This window comes from Budorcas taxicolor, chromosome 5 (assembly GCF_023091745.1).
Source record: "Budorcas taxicolor isolate Tak-1 chromosome 5, Takin1.1, whole genome shotgun sequence".
NCBI classification, from domain to species: Eukaryota; Metazoa; Chordata; class Mammalia; order Artiodactyla; family Bovidae; genus Budorcas; species Budorcas taxicolor.
In genome coordinates, this window is record NC_068914.1 from 13,639,537 (window position 1) to 13,662,572 (window position 23,036).

The 23,036-nt window shown below is 39.7% G+C and overlaps 1 protein-coding gene across 1 annotated transcript in view; it reads right to left on the bottom strand.

Moving 5' to 3' along the window:
- Positions 1-23,036, bottom strand: part of LRMDA (leucine rich melanocyte differentiation associated) — a 511,149-nt gene that overhangs the window by 215,245 nt on the left and 272,868 nt on the right. Inside the window, exon 5 of the mRNA XM_052639700.1 lies at positions 11,679-11,763. Coding sequence (XP_052495660.1) covers positions 11,679-11,763 — 85 coding nt within the window. The remainder of the gene's footprint in view (positions 1-11,678; positions 11,764-23,036) is intronic.

Genomic DNA, 23,036 nt, shown 5'->3' on the forward strand with positions numbered 1-23,036 from the left:
ATCTTGTGCCCTTCCCCTTTCCCTTCTGTACACACTGGCAGGTGGATTCTTTACCACTAAGCCACCAGGGAAGCCCATATGACCCATAGACACTTGTTTATTTAATTAATAGATTTCTAGGGATTCAGAATAAGAAAAGGAGGCTGTCGAACATGTCAGTATGCTGTTTTAATTCTTCCTGTGCTTTACAATCTCCCAGGTATGCCTGCACTCACTGCCCTGACTAACCTGTTCTCCAGGGGATTTCAGCTATTTGATTTGTACACTTACGAGGTAAGTTCTAGGAAGATTCCAAGGAAGCAGATGAAGAAAGGGAGAAATCAGACATGAAAAGATCTCTATTGAGTAAAAAAACAAAGTTGTGTGGGAGAATGGTTATACGGGCTTCTTTAATCAAAAACAAAGAAAGGGACAGCATCTTATCCGCTTTGACTCTCCTTGATTTGGAAAAAACTGATGAGGTAGAGCAAGATAAATAAAGGAATAAAGAGCTAATCCACAAGGGAGAACACTGTTTTATTGCTCTTACACAGATGTCTGTCCTTACAACACAGGATTTTTTTTTTTTTCTTTCAGGGAGGGTGGGAATAGGGGTAAAAGAGCAACAATTTAAATTGGAATCTCCAGGCAGTCTGTGTTTGGGAATTAGCATTGCATTATTTTCCTGGCTCCCCACCCCCTCTTGTCTTTTAGTTGAGAAACATTTGCCCTGGAACAGTACACAGAGTTTGCATTAGCATCCCTGAGGATAGAACTTTGACCCCACAGACTAAGGAAGCCACAAATGGAAAATTCCAAGTTGCTATACTCTTTTATTTTCATGCTAATGCTTCTACAGAGAGTATTTAAAGAAACAGATGCACAAGAATAAAAAGAGTCCAGGACTAAGAACTCCTCTGACAACAGAGGAGTGTTTTTCCAGCATGGTCTTATATCTGTTTGTTCCTGCAGAAGTCCAGAGGGGTCAAGGTGAAACCCTGGTTTCATTTTATTAAAAAAAGCTGAACTAGCATAGACAAGAAGAACTCTGGATCTGTGTTTCAAATCCTGGTCAGATTTGAAAGTTGTGTTAAGTTTCATTTCACTTCCTTCAGGCTACACTATTCAACTCTCAAAGATGAATGAGCACACCCTTCAGTAAAAGGCACAGGGGAATAAGGATTTCTCAGTCTCCCTTGCCAGTCCACACCTGGTCTCAACAATACTCACCCTTTCCTTAGAGCCAGCCCTAAAGGGCACACAGTGTACTTCCAGTCCATCAGCTACTTTCCTCATATTCTGTACAACAACAATTTTTTTAAAAAAAGCTTTTTTTTTTTTTTTAAGAATAACTTTATCCTGGGATTAAATTCTCAAGTTGAAGACATATCAGAGCACTGCACTCTGCAAAGCCAAATACTCTCAACATTCTGCTTTTGATATACAAACAAAACATTTTACTTCACCACAGGCATGCCCCGCAGAGCAGCAGCATCAGAAAGGTAGAATTCCAACTAGCCCCTGCTTCAAGGTTGCTTGTCACATGTATTCCTCACCTGGATTATGGCCAGAGATTAAACAAGAACTCCACTTGGTCTCTCCCCAAGTTCTCTTTAACACTGTGAAAGAGCTTTCCTCCAGGATTCCTCCAGGTTTGTCAACTATACGAATTGTTTCATTCCAGCGGTTGCTTTAGAACTTTTATATTCAAAGTGTATGGGACCAACAATTGGGCAGAAATGTAACAGCAGAGAAGCAGGGGATGGAAGATTTATCCTGAAATTGTTTCTGTATTAAACACATGTTTGTGTCTCAGTTTTTAGGTATCTATGAGATGACTTGGAGAAAGAGGTCTTAGATATTTAGAAGCAGAGAATGGAAGGAATAAAGCCCTTTCTTTAGCAGTGGCCACTCCATGTGATAAGACAAACCTGGCTTTCTCCTCTCACCTATTTGCTTTCCACTCAGTTCTTACCTTCATCCGAGGCCACTGCCCCATACTTCCATCCTCACTCAGCTCTCCCTTCCCTGCACTCTTGGATCTAGCTTAACCACTGCCTTCCATGGGTACGAGTTTCCTTCTCCAATTAGACTACAGGATTCCTGAAGGCAGAGCTCATAGCATCTTTTGCACTTCCCACAATCTCCAGCACAGGGTTCCTCTCGAAAAACCCATGACTGGCTGACTGATTGAAGAAACAGCAATAGGCCCCTGCAGTGACCTGAAGCATATGGAATTCTGATTAAGGGAACCGAGGAGGCAGAAAGCCCAATTCCACACCCTTCATAAAGTATGCACATCCCAACAAATCCCAAGTTATTGGAAAAGTAACAGCCCCGTCCCCTGACCAACCCCAACCAAGAATTTCATTAGTATGGATAAAGACCCAGGGCAGTAAATATTAATGGCTGGAAGGGGGAACAGGAGGACAGAAGGCTGAACCAAGCAGGTGTTCACTCACTCAATTTCAATCCACTTGCAGCCAACAACGTCATCGTTTGGCCTTCTTGAGCTCGCAGACAGGCCATTTTTCATGATTTTACCATTTCTGGCCAAATGCAAACTTTTTAATTAAATGGACCACACAATTCCAGATGTTTGTTTATTTGTTCCAAAAAAGGTTGTAAAAGCTCTACGTGAGGAAAAAACCTGAGGCAGTGGTAAAGTTTTCTATGAGATGAGGAAACAAATGAGTGGGAAGACCTCAGCCTGGGAAGTTAAGGTTGGGCAGAGCTCTCAGCAGAGCGATCTAGACCAAAAGCATTGGCTTCAAAGAGCTCTGCTTCCAGAAACCCAAGATTTGGGAATAAGACACCCTGGGCCTTTATTAGTTTTTATAAGAATGTAGCTCATCTTGAGCCAAAGGTCCCAACGAGCACACATTTTTGCGGCTGCCCTGCCTGCTTCTTATATGTTTGTTCCTGTTGCCATGAGCTCCACTACATTAATTTCGGCAGTCTTCCATTTAACAGGCCAGATTACAGCTCATGGCTGAGTGACAGTGGGGAATCCTGCAAGAGGGAAGGGAGAGGGGATACAGGCAGAGACTGCAGCTTCCCATGAATCAGGCTGGCTTCCTCGCAGCTGTCTGTTCTCTGGTACCCTCTATCTCTGAGTATACTCAGTCATTAAATCAGCCAATTGCATTTGTTGCAGAATGGTTCTTATATTCTTTCCACTCTTGGCCAGCCACTCGATCCTGCAGCATCAAATGCTCAATTATTTCACTATTACCCTAATTGATTCTGTACTTTTAAATTTTGGTTTCAAAAGCAATATCAGAAATACTCTGAATAACACAGGGAGGAAAAGTGTTGATTGTCCATTTTCTCTGATACCCGAGCCAGGGATACCCTGAAATCAAACCTTTAGCAACCTCAAACCACAACTCCACCGTGGCCGGAAGTTTCCCTTTACATCGCCCCCACCCCTGCTCCACTGGCAGTGTTCTGACCCCAGCTGTGCTCCCCATCTGTTACCAGTTGTTTCCTAAATTACCTGTGCTTGAAACCTGCTCTTTAGAGGCAGTCAGGTAACTTGGTGTCAAGAAATCCAAAGCCTCTAAAACTGGGCCACACTCCCTTCAAAGCAATCCCACAATGGCCTTCTTGAGTCCTGGCTCTTTTCTTTCCAATCCCCTTACACACTCCTTGCAGATTAATAACCACAGGGCAGAGCTTTAAATCAAATCTTGATTTAAATTCTACCTGATCGAGGCCTGTCCTAACACAAACTCATTCTACATAAGAAAACTTATTTCTGAATTTTTCAAAACTGGGTCCCTGCCTCCAATGAGTTCTATCTATCCTCAGGTTTTCTTTACCCCTTTTCTTTTTCTGGAATGTCCTTCTTCTGTCTTCCACCTTTAGCTGTCCTTCAAAGCTCAAGGCCAACACCTAAACAGTCATACCTAACTACTCTAGCCTTTACTGATTTTCTTTTCTAAGCATTTTTAACACTTGTGGTCTTTACCAAGTAAGGCGACTCTTAATTAGATATCTGTTTTGTTAGCATTGCTTCATTTTTGATATGTCCTTAATCAAACTATAAATTCTTCCAGGACATATACCATGTTCTCTGTTTCTAAGTTCTCCATTTACCCTAACTAACATATACTTTGTTCACAGTGGATAAAAAATAAAGACATACTGGAGGACTCCTTGAATGCCGGTGCTCAGGGCAAGATCTGTCATCTCAGGACTCAAACCTGACCACATCCCAGCTCTTCTCTTGCAATGGAAGGCAGAAAAACCAGCCCCCATCTTCAAAACTTCAGGACATTTCATCTCCAACTCTGTCAATTCCAGACCCTCCTTTTTTTTAAAAAAAAAAAAAAAAAGATAGAGGACCGTATTTTTACCACTATTTTTACTTGGTCTGTCTGTTGGTGGAAGTGTTACCCTTTTGACTTCTCATCCTACAGAAGTAAGGATTTTTACTGTTGGGAGTGTGGAGCAAGATTCCATTTTCCCCTCCTTGCTTCGCTTCTGGAATGAAAGAACCAAGTCCATAGCCCCTTTTTGTCTATGAGAGCACCACAGTTCTGCCCAAAGAGTAGAAATACAGCAATCACAGAGACTGCAAATGAAAAATCATCCTTGGAGAAAAAGGATAGGAAATGGACCCCTATGGATTTCAAATGCTTAAAGGAGGTTGCTTCCAGTTCCTGGCTAAAGTCCATGCCAGTCCTGGTAATAGTCTAACAGATTCATCCATCTTCAGATTCCACTTGGCTTGCTCTTCCATCACTGACAGCTTCCCAGACAGCGAGAGCACACATGCACATCTATCTATATATATGCGGAAGTTTTAATCTACACCACCCTCCATTCCAATCCACCCAGCCTTGCTCTGCACACAGTGAAGCTATTGACCCTGCAAAGCAGCAGGGAGATGAATTTGATGACCCAGACTAGAGTTTTTAAACCATTTCAGCAAGGTCTAGAATCAAAGGAAAGTACAATTTATTCAGCACTTAGTAAAGTCCTTTTACTTAGGTACAGAGCGCACACACTGAAAATAGACTCCCGCTGCCACACAGATAAAATAAACCTGTCAACCACTACTGTCAAATCACTAGTCACCTCGATTAAATAAAGGAAACTTTAGCATCTCTCAGCATCTGAGACTTTTACCAAGATTCTAAGCCCATGAAAGCATTATGAAGGGAAGAAAAAACTAAAGTGAGGGCTTCTGTTGAAAATGTCATCAGAGGAACGTATTTTACATAATTAGAAAATGCTAATAATAGCTCTGCACAGGGAACCAACACACTCTGCCCCCATACATAGAGGGCAAAGCCGCAACACACAGAATCTGAGACAGGGGAGCCGAGACTGTGCAGTTGTATGGCAGGACCCACAGACCAACCACGTTCCCCTCGGCAAGGAATGCTCCCATAGCAACTGCCAACTTCTCATTTCCTTTTTCAGTTTTCTTCTCTCTGTCTCTCTTTTTCTCTCTCTTCCTCTGCTGCTATCCCTACTCACCTCTTTGTTTCTTTTTATCCACAGCTTTCCTCTACTTTCCATAGAGGAAAGCTGGATCCATCCTGCTTCTCTGAATCTTCAATGAATCAATCACATTTTCTGAGAAATCATCTGACGGTTAGCTCCCTTGAAAAACTAATCAAAATATTCTGGGAGAACAGAAGGCCCCAAATAAACAGGTCACCTTGGTTATGAGTCTAATCTTAGGTGAGAGCTACCTGGCAGAGTCAGCATAACCATGGGATTGCTTATACCATCTTTTTAAATGGTCAGTGAAAACCAACAAGCAATAGGCAAGAAGACTTCTTGTTGCTGAACTGGTAAGAGTTCAGCAAATAAATACACCTATTTCCCTTGAGTCTTTGTTATTATTCTGTGTAGATTCCATTTATAATGATCAAGTCTACTTAAGCCTTCACATTCCCTGTGGGTTGACCTTAGCAGGATGGTAGAAATATGAAAAATAGAAAAAGGATTTTAAATTGTCTGAAGGAGAAAGACTGTTTTCAAATCCTATAAGCTAAAACAAATTATGATGAAGTTTGGTTATCAAGCAGCCCCATCTTGAGCTTTCCTGGAAGTATTCTGCTTGGTGGCATACAGTTTTTGTGGCCAACATCTCCCCATCGCAAACATCTTCACCTACGTTGACACATCTTCATTTATATCCATTTAATTTCCCTCTGATTCATTTCACTTTGGCTTATTTAAATAGTTAAAGCAAAACTCTCTGCATTTACGACTTCTGTGAAAATGTGTTTTATGATATCTCAAGCTAAAACTGTTTAAAAAATAAAAATAAAATATGCCTGCAGTTTTTCTGTCTTTTTCTTCTTTTTTGGATGACACTCATTGAGCTGCTTCATGGAGAAATACAGAAAAATCAATTGCTAAGCATAAAATGCAATGCACATTAAGGAAACTGTGAATGATAACTAATTATGATAAGTTGCCATGTAAATCACTCTGTGACAGTCCCAGCAATCAATTCCCAATGCAAATAGACCAAGCCCCTGGTTGGAGAAGAGGATGAGCTTCTTACAACTGTGTCAATAAAAATAATGGCAAGGTTTCCAACAACTCATAGAAGTAGGGTATTATCATCCCCAAGCAAGTTTTCATAACAGATTCCCTCTCAGCTTCTTGTTCTCTTTCATACTTTCAAAGTCCAGTGCGTAATATGACAAGCTAACTATGGTACATCTTCCAGGTTGTTTAATCACTGGGAGGTGGGGGTAGTAATAATTCAGGGTTGTTCACTAGTTTTGCAGTTACTTTGCAAAATGAGTGTGTGCATACAACTGGAATGAGACCCTCACCATGATAACTGTTGGCAAGGTAGGATTACGGGAGATGTGCCGACTTGTCTGTTTTAATAGGGCACTGCTTCTATCCACTCCTGAGGTTTTCTCTACAGATCAGAGGAGAAACTAGAAACTACATTTCCCAAAATCCCCTGTGTGCATGGTTCTTGGTTAGAGCAGGCCAACGAGAGAGACAGTATGATTTGGAAATCCAGAAAGAAGACTATGTGGGTAGTCCATAAAGTCTGAAGAACTGAGTGCTGCAGACTGAGAAAGTAGTAGATGCCCAAGGATTTCTGAGATGCACAGAAATGGTCCATCAAGCTCTGAAGAATCACAGGTCTCAGAGCTGAGACTCGGGGTCACACATGCCCTGCCAGTCCTTTCTTGCATGTGTAAGCCTCTCCTTCCTTACATTAAAGTCTTTCATAATTTGAATAGTGTGCATTACATTTTCCTTGTCTGAATTCAGACTGGTACCAGAGCATTTTCCTCTTTGGCTTTTCAAACTGTCTCTGCTTCTGCATGTATAGATTTGTAATTTTTTAATAAAAGGGTGTCAGAAAGGCGTAACAGGCAATTCTTTTGACAGAACAGGCAAGGATGCCATACTTTGTCACGGCCTTCACACGGGCTTTGGGAATGTACCCCTGACAGCGGACAGCTCCAGGCTGTGCCTTTTCCTGCACGTTCTCTCCTCTTTCCCCCGGAACAACGCCACAGTGAATCCTGCATCTGATTCAGGCATCCTGTGTAAAGGACAAATAACTGGGGTGGCCTGGGATGCAAGGACACAGAGTCTGGATGTTTTCCTTTCCTATGTTGCTGAGTGATTCAGTCTTTCCTAGCAATTGTTGCGGGTGTCTTCCTCTGTTAAATGAGAACAGTAATATTTACCCCTCTGCACCTTATTGGGTGTATCGATGGTCTCTGCTCTAAATAGAAATGTTTTCCCAAAATACACAATGGTTAATAAAGATGCAAATTCTACTTCTAATAGCTACTAGATAAAAAGTAGCAATATATGGCTTTCGGAGGTACATCCTATGGCCAGGATATATTGAAAGAGACATTTCTCTCACAAACATTTCAACATTCCTCATAAATGTGGCTACCCACTGAAGATGTAGCGTGCAGACCATCACTAGGTAGCAGCTGGCATCACTGATACACCACCATGTCCCCATATTTTCAAGACATGCTCAGAACTAGAGGGGAATTCTCAGAGAGATTTTAAGTGGACTATTCGAAAACTCTATCTTTACCACAACCTGCATCTTATTGCAGTTGTCCAGTCCCTTCTCTGAGAGCTTCTGTACTAGTACAAGAATTCCATAAGTTGCTTTAATTCATCCTATTTCTTTCCATCAGCCAAACATCAGAGTCTGCAAACTATGACTTCAAAATAATGATCTACTTGGAAGTTATGCAATATGGCTAAATGCTGTCTGGCAATGAACCAACAGATAGAGCTCCCATCCAAGATGACTTGGGTTTCTGAAAGCAACAGAGTTGAGGTCTGCCGTTTCTAAGACTGGCCTCTCCCTTCAGTATGTGCTCACCCCCAAAGGCAGATGGGTCTCCTTCCTCAGATGCAATCAAGTTACCTTGCAATATATGTGCAACCAGGTACTTAGATAACAACAAGAGGTACCAAAGTTACTGCCTTTCCCCTGGGTTTCTATCACTCATCATTTACTGAACAAATATTTATGGATCTCTGATTAAGTAGGAGGTCCTGTGACAGGCACTGAAGATACAGTGGTACGTAAACAAACACCAGGACCTCCAACCTCCACCCAACCCCGATCTCCACCGAAAGCTGCCATCCAGGAAAACAGCCCCTGAAAAGGGAAAACTGACCTAATGCAAATGGATAGAGTGGGATCAGAGGAGCTTTCCTTGGAGCTGTGGTGTTTCAGCTTATACCTGAGTAGGAGTTAGTGATGTGAAAGAAAAGAGTTAGAATCTATATTGCCCCTCAGGGAGCTTGTGCATTTATGAGAAGTTCAAGACATACACAGACCTGACCTGTGTTATATAAAGTAGAACATAAGCAACTACACAAAGGAGATAAGGGCTTCCCAGCTGGCTCAGTAGTAAAGAATCCGTCAGCCAATGCAGGAAACACAGGTTCACTTCCTGGTCCAGAATATTCCCCTGGAGAAGGAAATGGCAACCCACTCCAGTATTCTTGCCTGGAAATCCCCATGGACAGAGGAGCCTGATGTGCTACAGTCCATGGGGTCGCAAAGAGTCAGACCCAACTTAGCAAATGAACAACAACAGAGGAGATAAAGAAGGGGAGAAATTTCATGAAGGTACAATAATTAAACATCTCACAGAGGAAGCACAAAGCACTGGGCATCACTGTCTCTAGGAGGTTTGGATTATCTATACATTATAGATGGAAAAATAGAGTCCCCTGACTCCTGATCATTATTCTGAGCTCAGACTTCTCTTGCATTCGAATCTACAGTCCTTAGGACATGGCTCTCTGGCCTATCAAACTCGACATTGGAAGTTACATAAAAGGACAAGCACAGGGAAAATGGCATGTATAGAAAAATAGCAATTTGTACATGAACTACTACCTACCAGTTTGTGTAGTCGCTGGTGCGGAATGAAAAGAGATTGGGAACCAGATGAATCAAAAATTATTTGCAAATAGAATTTCCACTTAGGACTTTACAGACTGAGTTCAGACATCATGAAGGATTTCATCTGGGAAACAACTGGTGTAATTTGCCTTTATAACGTGGAAGTATCTCTCTGGATAAATGTTTGTAGGCCGTTTCCATGGAAATATTAACAAATGACCCTCGAGGAGTTTGGTGATCTACGGAATCAGAAACTTAGAATAATTTCTTTAACTTAAATACAAAAAAACCCACAAGATGTCATTAAGTGGTTTCATTCTGGCACTGAAAACTATTGTTTTCCTCATTTGTCACTGCATGATTCAACCCAAGCTGAAATATGTTAGTCTTATATTTTCCCTACGCATATCAGCCCAATAGTAATTCAGCCTAATGGGCATCTTTGGTTCTCTCTTTCTGGTCTCCTCATGACCATAAGTCCAAAGACCTGGCCATCATTTCATGATGCTGACTTGCTTTTTCAACATCCAAGTACTTAGCAATGATTAGGCAACAAATGTATTAAACGTGTATTAATTGCTCAGGAAAATCAAGACATCTGTCTTGGCTTCCATTAAACAACAGTTTTTCCATTGGTGTTATACTCTGATGTCATTCAAGAGTGTCTATTTTAACCCAGACCACACTAGGCATTTTTCTGTATTCCAAGTATTACCCAAGTATCTTCAAAACTTATTGCTTTATATTCCTTTCCTTCAACATTCAGATTTTTTATTTTACTGTTACAATGACAGATGACCTTTGCTCTGTTACTGATGACTATCACTTATTTGATCAAGTCCTCCTGTTGTGAAATCTCAATTTCATGGGCAGATGAACTGAAGCAGACTTGAGGGCTCTGAGACTTCAGTTTCTATTCATGTAATCAACACAAACTCAATCAATTCAAATACAAGAGTGTAATAAATAAATCCATGAGACTATGATGCAAGGCTTAATTTGTTATTCCTTCTAGACAGGGTATAATAATTTGGTGTAGAGGAATCCCCCCCACCCCTGTGAAAAACAGCCTCTAAAGGGATATACTCAAAACCTTCATAAGAATATTCAGAAGAGATCTGTTCACACCCCTCAAAAACACACTGGCAGCTATTTTTGCCACTTGACGTTGAGCAAAATTGATTTTCACAAATTGCACACATCCAGAATGGAATCACAACTGAATCCTAATTAAACCAATGCATATTAATTATGTGTTAATTAATATTAATTGTTAATTAATTAATTAAACCAACTCCACTGAATCCAGACATCAAACAGAAAACACAAGTCCAAGTCACAGATATCTGGAATCTTACCGAATGTTAGTGTATCATTTACCCAAAGCCCCCACGTCTCCCTAGAGGGCCAGTTCCATCACTTTCTGATAATCTCTACAGACTTGGCTCCTACCCACCCATCCTGCAAGGCAGCTTGGATGACAAAGCTGGAAGAGCCCTTATTCAGTGTCCCTTGAATTTCCAGGGGAATTTCATGCTTGGGGAAGAGATGTTTAAAAGTATGTAGAGCCCTCAACTTAAGCCTGTTCTTACTTACCCTTGGAAGGTAGATTCATAACTATGAAATATGACTGTGGCCATAACTAGAATAAAAAGGGGTGAACAAATTATATCACATGGCCTCTTCTTGTCCTAACCAATTACAACAAAACTGATCACATGGTCCTTGGTTTAAACAGCCAGGTTGGAGATAAAGCATGTTTAAACTATATTCCTTGCAGACTCTAGAGATGACAATAGAAATTCAAGGCTTTGAAAGAGCTAGGTAAGCCAAATTAAAATTTCAAGGATCAGAGGATTCAAGGAAAACTGCATATTGATTCTATCCTTTTAGCTGTAATGTAGAGTTCACTCATTTTGAAATTACAGATTTCAACTATAATACTCCCAAATAGTGACACTTTTACAAATATTAGTGAGTTTCCCAATTTCTCTCCACCACTTTCTCTGGAGGTAATGACCTCCTTTGTAACTTTTGAGTGTGATAATCTCTTTGCTTAAAGAAAAAAAAAATCACAAAATTATATTCCACCATAGACCTATTTGCCTTCCCAAAAGACTGCCACTAAATTCTATTTAATATGAGTCAAAATTACTAGGCTTGACAGGTATGGTTTTCTCATCACAGACTTGAAAAGCACTCGTTCCATCCAAAGTGCCAAGGCAGCAGTAATGATCCCCGAGCTCCACACAGCCCGGTATCTCTCCCTGCAGCCACAATATGCAATAAAAAGCAGGGTTCCTACCTCGGTGACTGGTGAGTTCCCTGGAAGCAGAAGGCAGGGGTGTGTAGCGGCTCTTAGGAGAGACAACAACGCTGTCACTGGAGGCCTGTGTGAAAAAAAAGCACACCAACATGAGCAACGCCAAAAACGAAACACTTCTGTTTACCCAACTTGTCTCCTTGGGATCTGGGTTGGGAGAACATGTTATGGACCTAGACTCCTCTTAGGAAGCAAGAGCTGTCTCTGTTGAGAGAATATTTTGGTACGTGTTGGGTCAAATACAATGCTTTGAGGGGACTTGGTACCAGTGGAAGGGATCTGAGACAGGGGATGGTTTGTTTATTGAGTGGAATTTTGAGGAGGAGAAGGAAAAGAGATGTTGAGGGCAGGAAATGATCCAGACTTAGATTTCTGTCACAGTTATTCCCCAATAGATTGCTACCCAAAATTCCCACAGATTAAACGCTTACTGTACATAGATTTCTACGGAACCAGTGAAGAGGCTGAGCTCGGCCTGCAGGGTGGATGGGACAAACAGGGCTGGGTTACTGGGCCCAGTGCAGCATGGAGACAGGGGAAAGGTGAAGACGTAAGCAGCATGAAGTGACCCTAGAGAAGCATTCGTGATACCGAAGACCTTGCAGTTGGGGTTGTGACTACATTTACCGAAAGCACTAAAAAAATCATCTGAAATTTGAAGTACAGTGGTTATCAACAAAACTTTGCCATTTGGAGGGCTGAGAGAAAATGATATGAAATCTATCTGTGAAGATGCTTTTTTTTCCTACATGCAAAGTTATTTAACCGTCCACCTTGATATGGTGTGACCCAGGCTGCTCTCTTTCTCTACTTAGTGCTACACCCATGGGGGCTAAGGTGTGAGGAAAGACCACACCTGGAGAGCCAGGTGTCACTCAGGGCTTCTGACCAGTATGTCATATTCAGAGTGAGGTAGCGTGGAACATGAAGCATCACTACTGCAATTCTTACTGAGACTTCTGAATCAAACACTACTTTTTTTTTTTTTTTTAATATCCTAAAAAGAACATCTGCTAGGATCAAAATCCTAAGCTTACAACCTTTCCAAGCTTCATGAAAAAGTAAATTTCATTAATGCTACATTTTTCTTTCTGGAAAAGGAAATGCATTCTATGGATATATTTGCCCTAGTAGGAGCAGGCCTTTTCTCCAAAGAGATTATAGACATTATAGGAATCAAAACTAAGTAGGAGATTAGACCTACTTGCTAGAAAAACCCTTTAAACTCTGTTTCTGACATTTGAGATGTTTGATTAAGCGGCTTTCAGTGGAGACTTAGAGAAAGAGTTCTGAATGGTGCAAAAGCAGAAGCTATGTCCCTAAGGTAGAGACAGATTTTGGGTAGCATTACTTAACTCCAGCAGCAAGAGAAATATACTGTGTTTAAAGGTTGATCCAAGGGTATTGGGTTCAGAAAGATCAAAGTTCAGTCACTGAGAAAAACATTTGAAAAAGTACCTAAAGACTTTTTCAAATGCTGTAATCATATAAAACAATCAGCAATTAGATTAAAATTCAAACACTAGAATCACCAGGTGCTTCTCCATTTGGCATTCAAGGTCTCCTGTAATCCCTACTTGATCAATCAGTTCAGTTCAGTTCAGTTGCTCAGTCGTGTCCGACTCTTTGCGACCCCATGAATCGCAGCACGCCAGGCCTCCCTGTCCATCACTTTGGAGTTCACTCAGACTCACGTCCATCAAGTCTGTGATGCCATCCAGCCATCTCATCCTCTGTTGTCCCCTTCTCCTCCTGCCCCCAATCCCTCCCAGCATCAGAGTCTTTTCCAATGAGTCAACTCATTTCTCATGAGGTGGCCAAAGTACTGGAGTTTCAGCTTTAGAATCATTCCTTCCAAAGAAATCCCAGGGCTGATCTCCTTCAGAATGGACTGGTTGGATCTCCTTGTAGTCCAAGGGACTCTCAAGAGTCTTCTTCAACACCATAGTTCAAAAGCATCAATTCTTCGGCGCTCAATAGGGCTTCCCTATTTGATCAATGAGACACAAAGATAATGTTCTAAGCATGGCGTCTATTCATATGCTGCTCCTGCTTGAGGCAGGGGAGGAGCAATGGGGGTTGTCCTTCCACAGATCTACTATACTTCCTCTGCAAGAGGCCAGAGCTTCTCTCCCTGTCAATGTTTCTGCTCCATCTCACTGCTAAAAAAGCCTGAAAATCCAGGATGAGTTTTAGGTTGCTATATTGTGATGTTTCTTGGTACTTTTAATCTCAATTTGGGCTGTTGACAATTTGATGACAGCTTTTCCTAAAATTACTAGAAGAAACTACCTTTCAGCAAATATCTCTGACTGGGCAAAACATTCAAGTTTTGTAACCAAGAGTAAAATAGTGATTTAAGTTTTATTTCCAGTTTTAGTCAAAGCAAAAATTGTGCGGCTTTAGTTCTGTTTTGCAGTCATCATTCTATGCCTAGCATTTAATTACTTTTCTGCTCAGTGTCCATTTATAAACTCAAGTCATGGAAAAGAATCCAGGAAGAGAACAATTTTGCAAACTATGCCTTTTGGTGAGACTTTCGTGGCTGGATGTTTGGGAAAACTGCTACAAACCAAGATTCTAAATACCAGTTCTTTGACTTGACTTTTAGCAAAATGAAGTCCATGTGATCTTTTTAATAGTGATGTTGAAAATTATGCTTAGAAGCTTGATTCAGAAAAGCACAATCATATGAAAGAAGTGGATAAAACAGTGTCTTAAATATGCACATTACCTGTCCCTGAATAAAGAACTACCCTTGAAACTGAAACAATATACTCATAGTATATCAAGAATGAGATAATAGAAACATTAGTGGACATTTTTAAAATAATGTTTTCTTTTATGTGGATAAAGCAGATATGCCTAAAATGGGATCAGGAAAATTGGGGTAAATCAGACTCCTCAGAACTACAAATGATTCTCAAATCTTTAAGTACTTGGCAAATTTTCTAACCATCCATGGCAAAAAATTACATTTTCACATTTTACTTTATGAATCTCCCTATTAGAGGATTTTTGTAACATCTACAATAAAATATTAGCATTCAGAATATCTGTCTCTAAATAAATAAAAATGTAATAAAAATGGACAAAAAAAAAAAAAGACAATTCAAAGAAGAGAAAACCTGAGTGGCCAATAAATAAAAGAGAAGATGGTCAAATTCACTAGCCTTAAGAGCATCTCAGATTAAAACAAAGTACAATTTTTTGTTCATCATAGTTGGCAAACTTTTAAGTTTCATAATAAAGAGTGCCATAGAGAACCAAGGGCAACAAAACTCCTAACCTCTCATCTTTTGCCAGCGGGAATGTACATTGGTTCAACCACTCAGGAGAGTAATTTAGCAATATCTAATAAAACTGAAAATTGGTACTGCAATTCCCTTTAAAGTATATACACTATGGAAAATTTTACTCAGGTCTGTAAGGTAGAACATAAAACAATGTTTATTGCAGCATTATTTACAACAGAACAAATGGGAAATAATTCAAATGTCTATCAATGAGGAAAATGGATAAATAAAATGTTATATATTCATATGACAGAATAATATTTAGCACTTAAGAGCAATAAAGCTGATTTATAGATCTCAATTTGAATAGGTCTAAAAATTTAATGCAAACTGAAAATGCAAGTTGCAAATGGTGAATGCAGTTTGATACTGTTTATGTAAATATGCAGTTCTTTGATCTCATGTGTACATGGAAAGATTTAAAAAATATAAAAGTTTAATATTAAACTCATGAAAATGGTTGCCCCTACCAGAGAGCAGAGTAACAGAACTGGGCTAATGGAAAGTGGGGAGCTGAAATTTTACACGAAAGGTTTATTTCTTTTATTGAAACATAACACTTGAAAAGAAAATAACAACATATTAGAAAATACAAATCCTGTAGGGTAACTAAGCATGCTTGTTATTTGTAAAACTTTTCTACATTTTTTGAATTTCTCAAAATTAAACATGAAAATTGAAAAAACAGGCTCCTATTTCTACCTAATCCATACATCTGATGTTGAAAACCCATAATTAGAGGACACTATCTCTAACAGTTTTCCAGTACTTGCACAAAATGAATTAAGGCCATCTCTGGTTGGCTTTTTCTGGTGAAATATCCCAGTTCTAATTCTTCTTAAGTTACTGAATGTAACAACAGAATAGAAAAAGCTGATAAATAGCAATAAATATAAATTCCCCACTTCATGCCAAGGCTTAAAATGCTTATTCTACCTGGTAAGTCTTTCTACTTAAGATTGGCCAAAGCATATGTAGGTTTTTGTACTTGTCTCCTACTCACAATTGGAGAGTTACTAATAATTTTTTAAACTCACATCAATAATGATAATGGTCACTAATATACTGTGCTCTGCAATTTCCATCATGCAGAAAGGAAGGTAGAACTTTGGCAACCTCACTGGAAAAGATTCAACGAAATACAGTAAAAGAGACTTGCAAAGTGAGAATTTCATTCCGCAGTTCCAGAAAACAAATGTCTTCTGATGAACTGTACAATTCAAGCCCCCTCCCATTGGGTGCATTCCACGGAAACCTGCATTCCAGTGGATATGTCTGAATATCATGGATGCCCGGAAGGAACATGATACAGACCACAGGAGGAGATATTTGGCAGGCTTCAAAACAAGAAGGGGGCAGCTACAAAGTTGTTTAATAGCCATAAATCTCCAACTATTTTTCACAAAATACCATCTAAGACCAGAGCTCCACAACTCATTCCCCATCACTCAGCTCAAGTGGAGCGCTCTGGCATGCTCACTCACCCTTAAATCATACACTGCATAAAGTGATCCCAGGTCTGGGAAATTTGTCAGCCTCTTTCAAGTAAAAGCAATCTTCGCTTTTCATCACAATTCATTCCCTGAAACTGTGGTATAAAGCTGACTCTTCTAAAAATATTTATTTTCTCTCATAAGAAAAAGCGTCACTCATTTAGTTATCAAGGATTTAATAACCACCTACTATATGCCAGGCCCTTTGCAGAGAATACCAAGAAAAATAAAATCAGGACCTTAGTTGCATTCACAACTCATCAAAAAAAAAAAAAAAGAATCATGATTAATGCTGGTTAGTAAGAGTCACCAACTCATAGCCTGATTCCCCATATTTTGCATCATCCATAACTTTGACCCTAACCTCTATGATGACAGCTGAACACATGGATCAGTAATTACATTCTTGCTTGTTTCTTCTTCATACTAACAGAGAGCTTTCAAGATTAACTCTATTAAATTTCTGAGATTAACTATACTATTAACCCCGGTACCCAACATGCTGCCAGAAATACAGAAAGATGTCAATGCGTAATGCTTGAATGAATAAAACATTTTAATGTCAAAGAGAAAACTATATACCATGATTATAATTCAACACAAAAGCATGAGCCAAGTTGCCAGAAGCAGAGGTAAAGACTTGACAGCATCTCAAGGATTAAAAGCCACAGAACCAGCCTAAAGTTGGAGTCTTCCGACCTGCTCACAGGGAGAGGCGCCACGCCTTCCAGTGTGAAGACAGGAAGCCTCTACCATAGACGCAATGTGTTGGGAAGGTGGAGGAACAGGAATGACTGTATTCCTGTCCAGAGACAGAAGCCAACAAAAATGAGAGAAAATTAAAGGGTAAAAAGGGATGAGGGTGAATCAGGAACCAAAGGACCAAGAAAGGATACAACTGGGCAAAAGGCAGAGTCAGATCAAGAGCCAGGCATTCAGCTGACTGAATGGTGTGGTGGGGGCGTAATTCAGAGCAGAAGTCTGAAGGGGCGGGTTGGGTGGAGGGCTGCACCAAAGGCTCTCTCGAATCAGGAAGCCCTTTGCAGGCAAAACCACCTCTGAGTTTGCCATTGTTTTTATCTGATCTAAAGGGGCTCTAGTTCTGCCAGTGCCTAAAAGGTCATTAGGCACAGAGCTGCAGTTCTGAAATGCTTATGGGAGAAAAAAGGAAAGAAGGACTATAAAAAAAAAAAAAAAAAAAAAGAAGGACTACAGATTGGGCATTTTTTGGACCTTTACACAAATAATCAAGTCATAGAATGAAAGAGCTGTAAAAGACCTTTTCAGTCATCGAGAGTAGTGGTTTCCAAAATATTTTAGCAGACATTTATATAATAAAAAAAACCATCTAAATACCGAACATTATGGAAATAATAATTATTTACAGTAACCAAATATAAACTAAATATGCTAAATTTTTATTACACAATATTAAGTGAACACAGTAAATATAAGAATAGTATTGATATATCTGTTGCTATTTTTAACATAATATTTGCAAGGGGTGAAAGGGTAAAAGTTAATAGGCAAAGATGGAAAGATTTTTGTGAACAATGTGGTTTGCAATGATTTGATTTTTAAACTTTATTTAATTGTGCCATTGCTTTTGGTGGTTTAAAATATTTAAAAATTAAAATCCTACCAGGGCTAATGTGAAACAACACACTTTTCATCAAGTATCCCCTGAGAAATCTGTATGCAGGTCAAGAAGCAACAGTTAGAACTGGACATGGAACAAAAGACTGGTTCCAAATCGGGAAAGCAGTATGTCAAGATTGTATATTGTCACCCTACTTATTTAATTTATATGCAGAGTACATCATGAGAAACACTGGACTGGATGAAGTAAAAGCTGGAATCAAGATTGCCGGGAATACTATCAATAACCTCAGATATGCAGATGACACCACCCTTATGGCAGAAGGCAAAGAAGAACTAAAGAGCCTCTTGATGAACGCGAAAGAGCAGAGTGAAAAAGTTGGCTTAAAACTCAACATTCAGAAAACTAAGATCAGGGCAACTAGCCGCATCAGCTCATGGCAAATAAATGGGGAAAAAATGGAAACAGTGACAGACTTTATTTTTGGGGGCTCCAAAATCACTGCATATGGTGACTGAAGGCACAAAATTAAAAGACGCTTGTTCCTTGGAAGACTGAATCTAAACAGCATACTAAAAAGCAAAGACATTACTTTGCCAACAAAGGTCCATCTAGTCAAAGCTATGTTTTTCCAATAGTCATGTATGGATGTGAGAATTGGACTACAAAGAAAGATGAGCATTGAAGAATTGATGCTTTTGAACTGCAGTGTTGGAGAAGACCCTTCAGAGTCCCTTGGACTTCCAGGAGATCCAACCAATCCATCCGAAAGGAAATCAGTCCTGAATATTCAATGGAAGGACAGATGGTGAAGCTGAAACTCCAATACTGTGGCCACCTGATGCAAAGAACTGACTCACTAGAAAAGACTCTGATGCTGGGAAAGATTGAAGACAGGAGGAAAAGGGGACAACAGAGGATGAGGTGGTTGGATGGCATCACCGACTCAATGGACATGAGTTTGAGCAAGCTCTGGGAGTTGGTGATGGACAGGGAAGCCTGGTGTGCTGCAGTCCACGGGGTCACAAAGAGTCAGACACGACTGGGTGACTGGACTGAACTGAATTGATCTTTCCAATCCCTCCCATCAGAGGACAAGGAGACGTGACAGAAGGAGGGGGCACAGGAGTTAAGGAGGAATGAGAAGGGGGCAGAAAAGAAAGGGCGCATGGAGTGGGATAGGAACAAATGTTTCCTAAATGCTTTCTGAGTCTACTGGTTTCCCATTGTATGCGTATATCCTATTACTACTCTCATCCGCAAAAAGAGAAAACTGAGACCCAGAAAGTATAAGTCACCCAAGGCCATACAGTTCTAAAATCTACAGTGGGATTAAAAACCAAGTCAGCCAGATTCTCAGACTCCAAGGAGTTTCGCCAGTTCCACACCTTCCCGGCAGCAGAGACCCCAGGTCTTTGCGATGCTCCTCTCCTGGCCATTGCTCCACCTTGCCTCCTGCTACTGTCAATGGTGCTCTTGTCTGGCCTCTTTTGCAGGACTGTCAAATTCCTGGGTGCAGGGACCAAGATCTGTGTTAATAGTGAATGCCTTGCAGCTCCTAACAAACCAACCTCTCCAAGCATTAAGAAAGGATTATCAAGTGAGAGAGAATTTACTAATACTTTGGGTAATTATTAAGGTAGAACATCCTATCTTTAAAGAAACAGTCATCTTTGTCCACAGAAATATGATAGAGTACAAGTTAATACTTTGCTGCTAATCATTAATCCTTGCAGAGGATTTAGTTTGTGTCATATGTTCAAACAGAATGTAATATATTACAACCCCTACGTAATGAGGGTCTATATATGATTATGTATACGTGTCACATTTCTTGAGCACTCTTTATATGGAGTCATTTTAAGCACACTCTTTCATTTAACTATCTCAACAACCTTAAGATAGAAATATCATTATTACTATCATTTTATAAGTAAGACAGTTGGGATTTAGAGAGATTAAACAACTTGCCTGAGAGCATTCAGCTAGTATATGGAGAATTTAGAATTCCAACTAACACAGCTTGATTTCACAGCCTGAATCCCAACCATTCTGCAATGAATTTGATGTTCAAAGGTACTTAAGAGAAGAAAACCTTCTTGGGTTTAGTACATATACTAAGATAAGCAGTACATTTCTAGTGCTAGTGCTAAGTCACTTCAGTCATGTCCGACTCTTTGCAACCCTATGGACCTCAGCTGACCAGGCTCCTCTGTTCATGGGACTCTCCAGGCAAGGATACTGGAGTGGGTTGCCATGTCCTCCTCCAGAGGATCCCCCAACCCAGGGATTGAATGGTATCTATGGTCAACCTGTACCAGCTCACAAAAGCCAATGGTTAACTTTTCAGGAATGCCATATTTAAGTTGATAAACACGGTTGTTATTTAAAATTCAATTATATATACTTGTGATTGGATAAATAATATTAAAAGTAAAGGAAATATATATCCAAACTCAGCACTTTCTGTTTTACAAACTTTACTACTATTTATGCTCTGGAAATTATTCATGTTTATTATATTAACATAGCAGAAATACTATATAATATATAGCACTTCATAGCTCTTCCCAACTCTTCAGTGATGTGACTTTGGTAGCCTGACATCAGCCATGATGGAAGTATTTACAGCAGAAATTGGCAAATGCTACAAATTAGTGATTAATTATCTTATTGATTTTTTAAACTTAAGAAAATGATGGGAAAATGTGAATTATTCAGATTAAACTTAAAGGTTATGTTGTGTCTATAGCCATTACATTGTGAATAGCACCAAAAGTTGAGGAAATATTTTTGAAATATTCAAAAACTATTATCTGACTCAGTAAAGAAGCTGCTCATGCCATTCACAAAAGAGTGAAGTTCTGACATAGTAAGAAAAGAATCAACTGCAACCTTATATTGGCAACAGATATGAAAGTTCGGCCAAAATTACCAAAAATATTTGGTAAGACTACATTAGATGACTAGAATTTATAACCAAAAGGATTATATATTTATTTGTAAGCTATGTACTACTCAACCTTTATATACATCAAATTACAAAAAGCTATGTACATGTATATATGCATAATTTTTTTCCAAAGACCTGCTTGTTAAACATTCCCAGCATACCACTCTCTCTCTCTCTCTCTATATATATATATATATAACATTTATTATATAACATCTAAGGTATGTTTGGTGCTAAAAGGATAGTAAGAAAAAACTAACTAAGCTTCAAAGATTCTGTCAACTTATTTACAATTTGGATATCCTCTACTTCTCATTTTCCTGTGCTCTGATGCCTTACTGACTAAGACTTCAATCCATACACCATCCTCTGTATGACCTCGGACAATAAACTCTTTAAAGCTATACTTTCCTTCACTGTAAAATGATAATGACAAAAAGAGTCATTATAATGATGATGATAGTTAATTGATAACACTTACTTGTACTTACTTTGTGTCTGAAACTACGCTAAACACATTCCGCGTATTAATTTATTCAGTCTTTACAACAGTTCCATGAGGCAGTTCTAAATCCCATTCCTATTTTACAGATGAGGAAAACTGAGGCCCAAGGAAATTAAATAGGTTCTTGGATTACTAGTATGCAACAAAGCTGGGCCACAAAACCAGGCAGCAGTCATTACTGCCTTAATCATGAACCTTTCTTCACATTAAAGGCAAAGAGTAATGTAAGAAACAAAGATCTTAGCATTGCTCATTAAATATCAACTATACTTATTTTTACTTTAATTTTGTATAACATCTTACTTCTTCAACTAGATTTAAGTGTCTTGAAAGGTAGGGCAAAGGTCTTATGGCTTCTCCTACCCTTCGTAGTAGCTGCAACAGGGACATACACACAATATGTAATCAATTATCTGTACATGAATGGACTCTCCCCCTTACTTGTCAAACAGAAAGGCACTCCCGAGATTCCTTCTGTGGACAAAAGTCATGAGATCTTTAGCTAGTTACAATCTGGATTCATCCATAGCTTCCCTGCATTACTGTGATGGCCCGTCTTTAGTAAATAACAAAATATGGCATCTCTCATCTGGCTTTGCAAGGCTGTCTTAGAAATAATATTATGTCATGGTATTCCAACAAGGTTGATTTATTTTGGCTTAAAAGAAGGAACTTGCCTCATGTGTCTCTCTTCCTCTCGCAGAGCTTTTTTTTTTTTTTTTTTTTAATTCTCAAGGGCTGCAGGTCAAGTTCTGTCCTTGGAACTAAAGTAGTTTTCCAAAATGAGGTGGAGCCAGGTCTGTCTAGCCGGGCCAGTTCTGCTGTCAGTGCCTTTCCCAAATACATCAGACCCTCTGCTTGTAAAAATAAATTGATACCAATGCAAGAAATTTATTAGGAGACGACAGCCTGGTTCATAATGGAAATATGGAGAAAACACCATCCCTCAAAACTGACAGTGTATCCATCACGCCTCAGATTCCTGAGATAGAAGCAGACACTGTCACATACAATCCACTGAGGATACATCTTCTTGGATTTCCTTATTGACAGGAAACTCTGAAATAATCCAGAAGAAGGAAGGGACTTGTGCTGCCCTTAATGTGCTTGGCCATAAATTTTTAGTATTAACAGAAGAAACATGTGGCCAAGGAAATGAATGATGGGGGAAATCAAGAGGCCTGGAATTCTCGAATGGCCCCTTCTTTTCTCTGGGGGGTGATGAACTGGGACAGGGGTCAGAGAAGGTTACTACACTGCTGTGAGGGACATCAATACCCTGTTATGTGTAAGCAAAGCCAACAGGTGGCAGGGCACCACTGCAGACGCCACCGTTGGCCCAGCCTCAGGTCTGTGATCAGGTCACCTTGCCTCGCCAGCTTCTCATTGGTGGTTATTTCCCTTAGCTTGTTATTTGTATTGATAAACTTGAGACAATTTAGGAGGGCCATTTTAATTAGGAATAAATGCGAGGATATTCGTGGGGATCACTA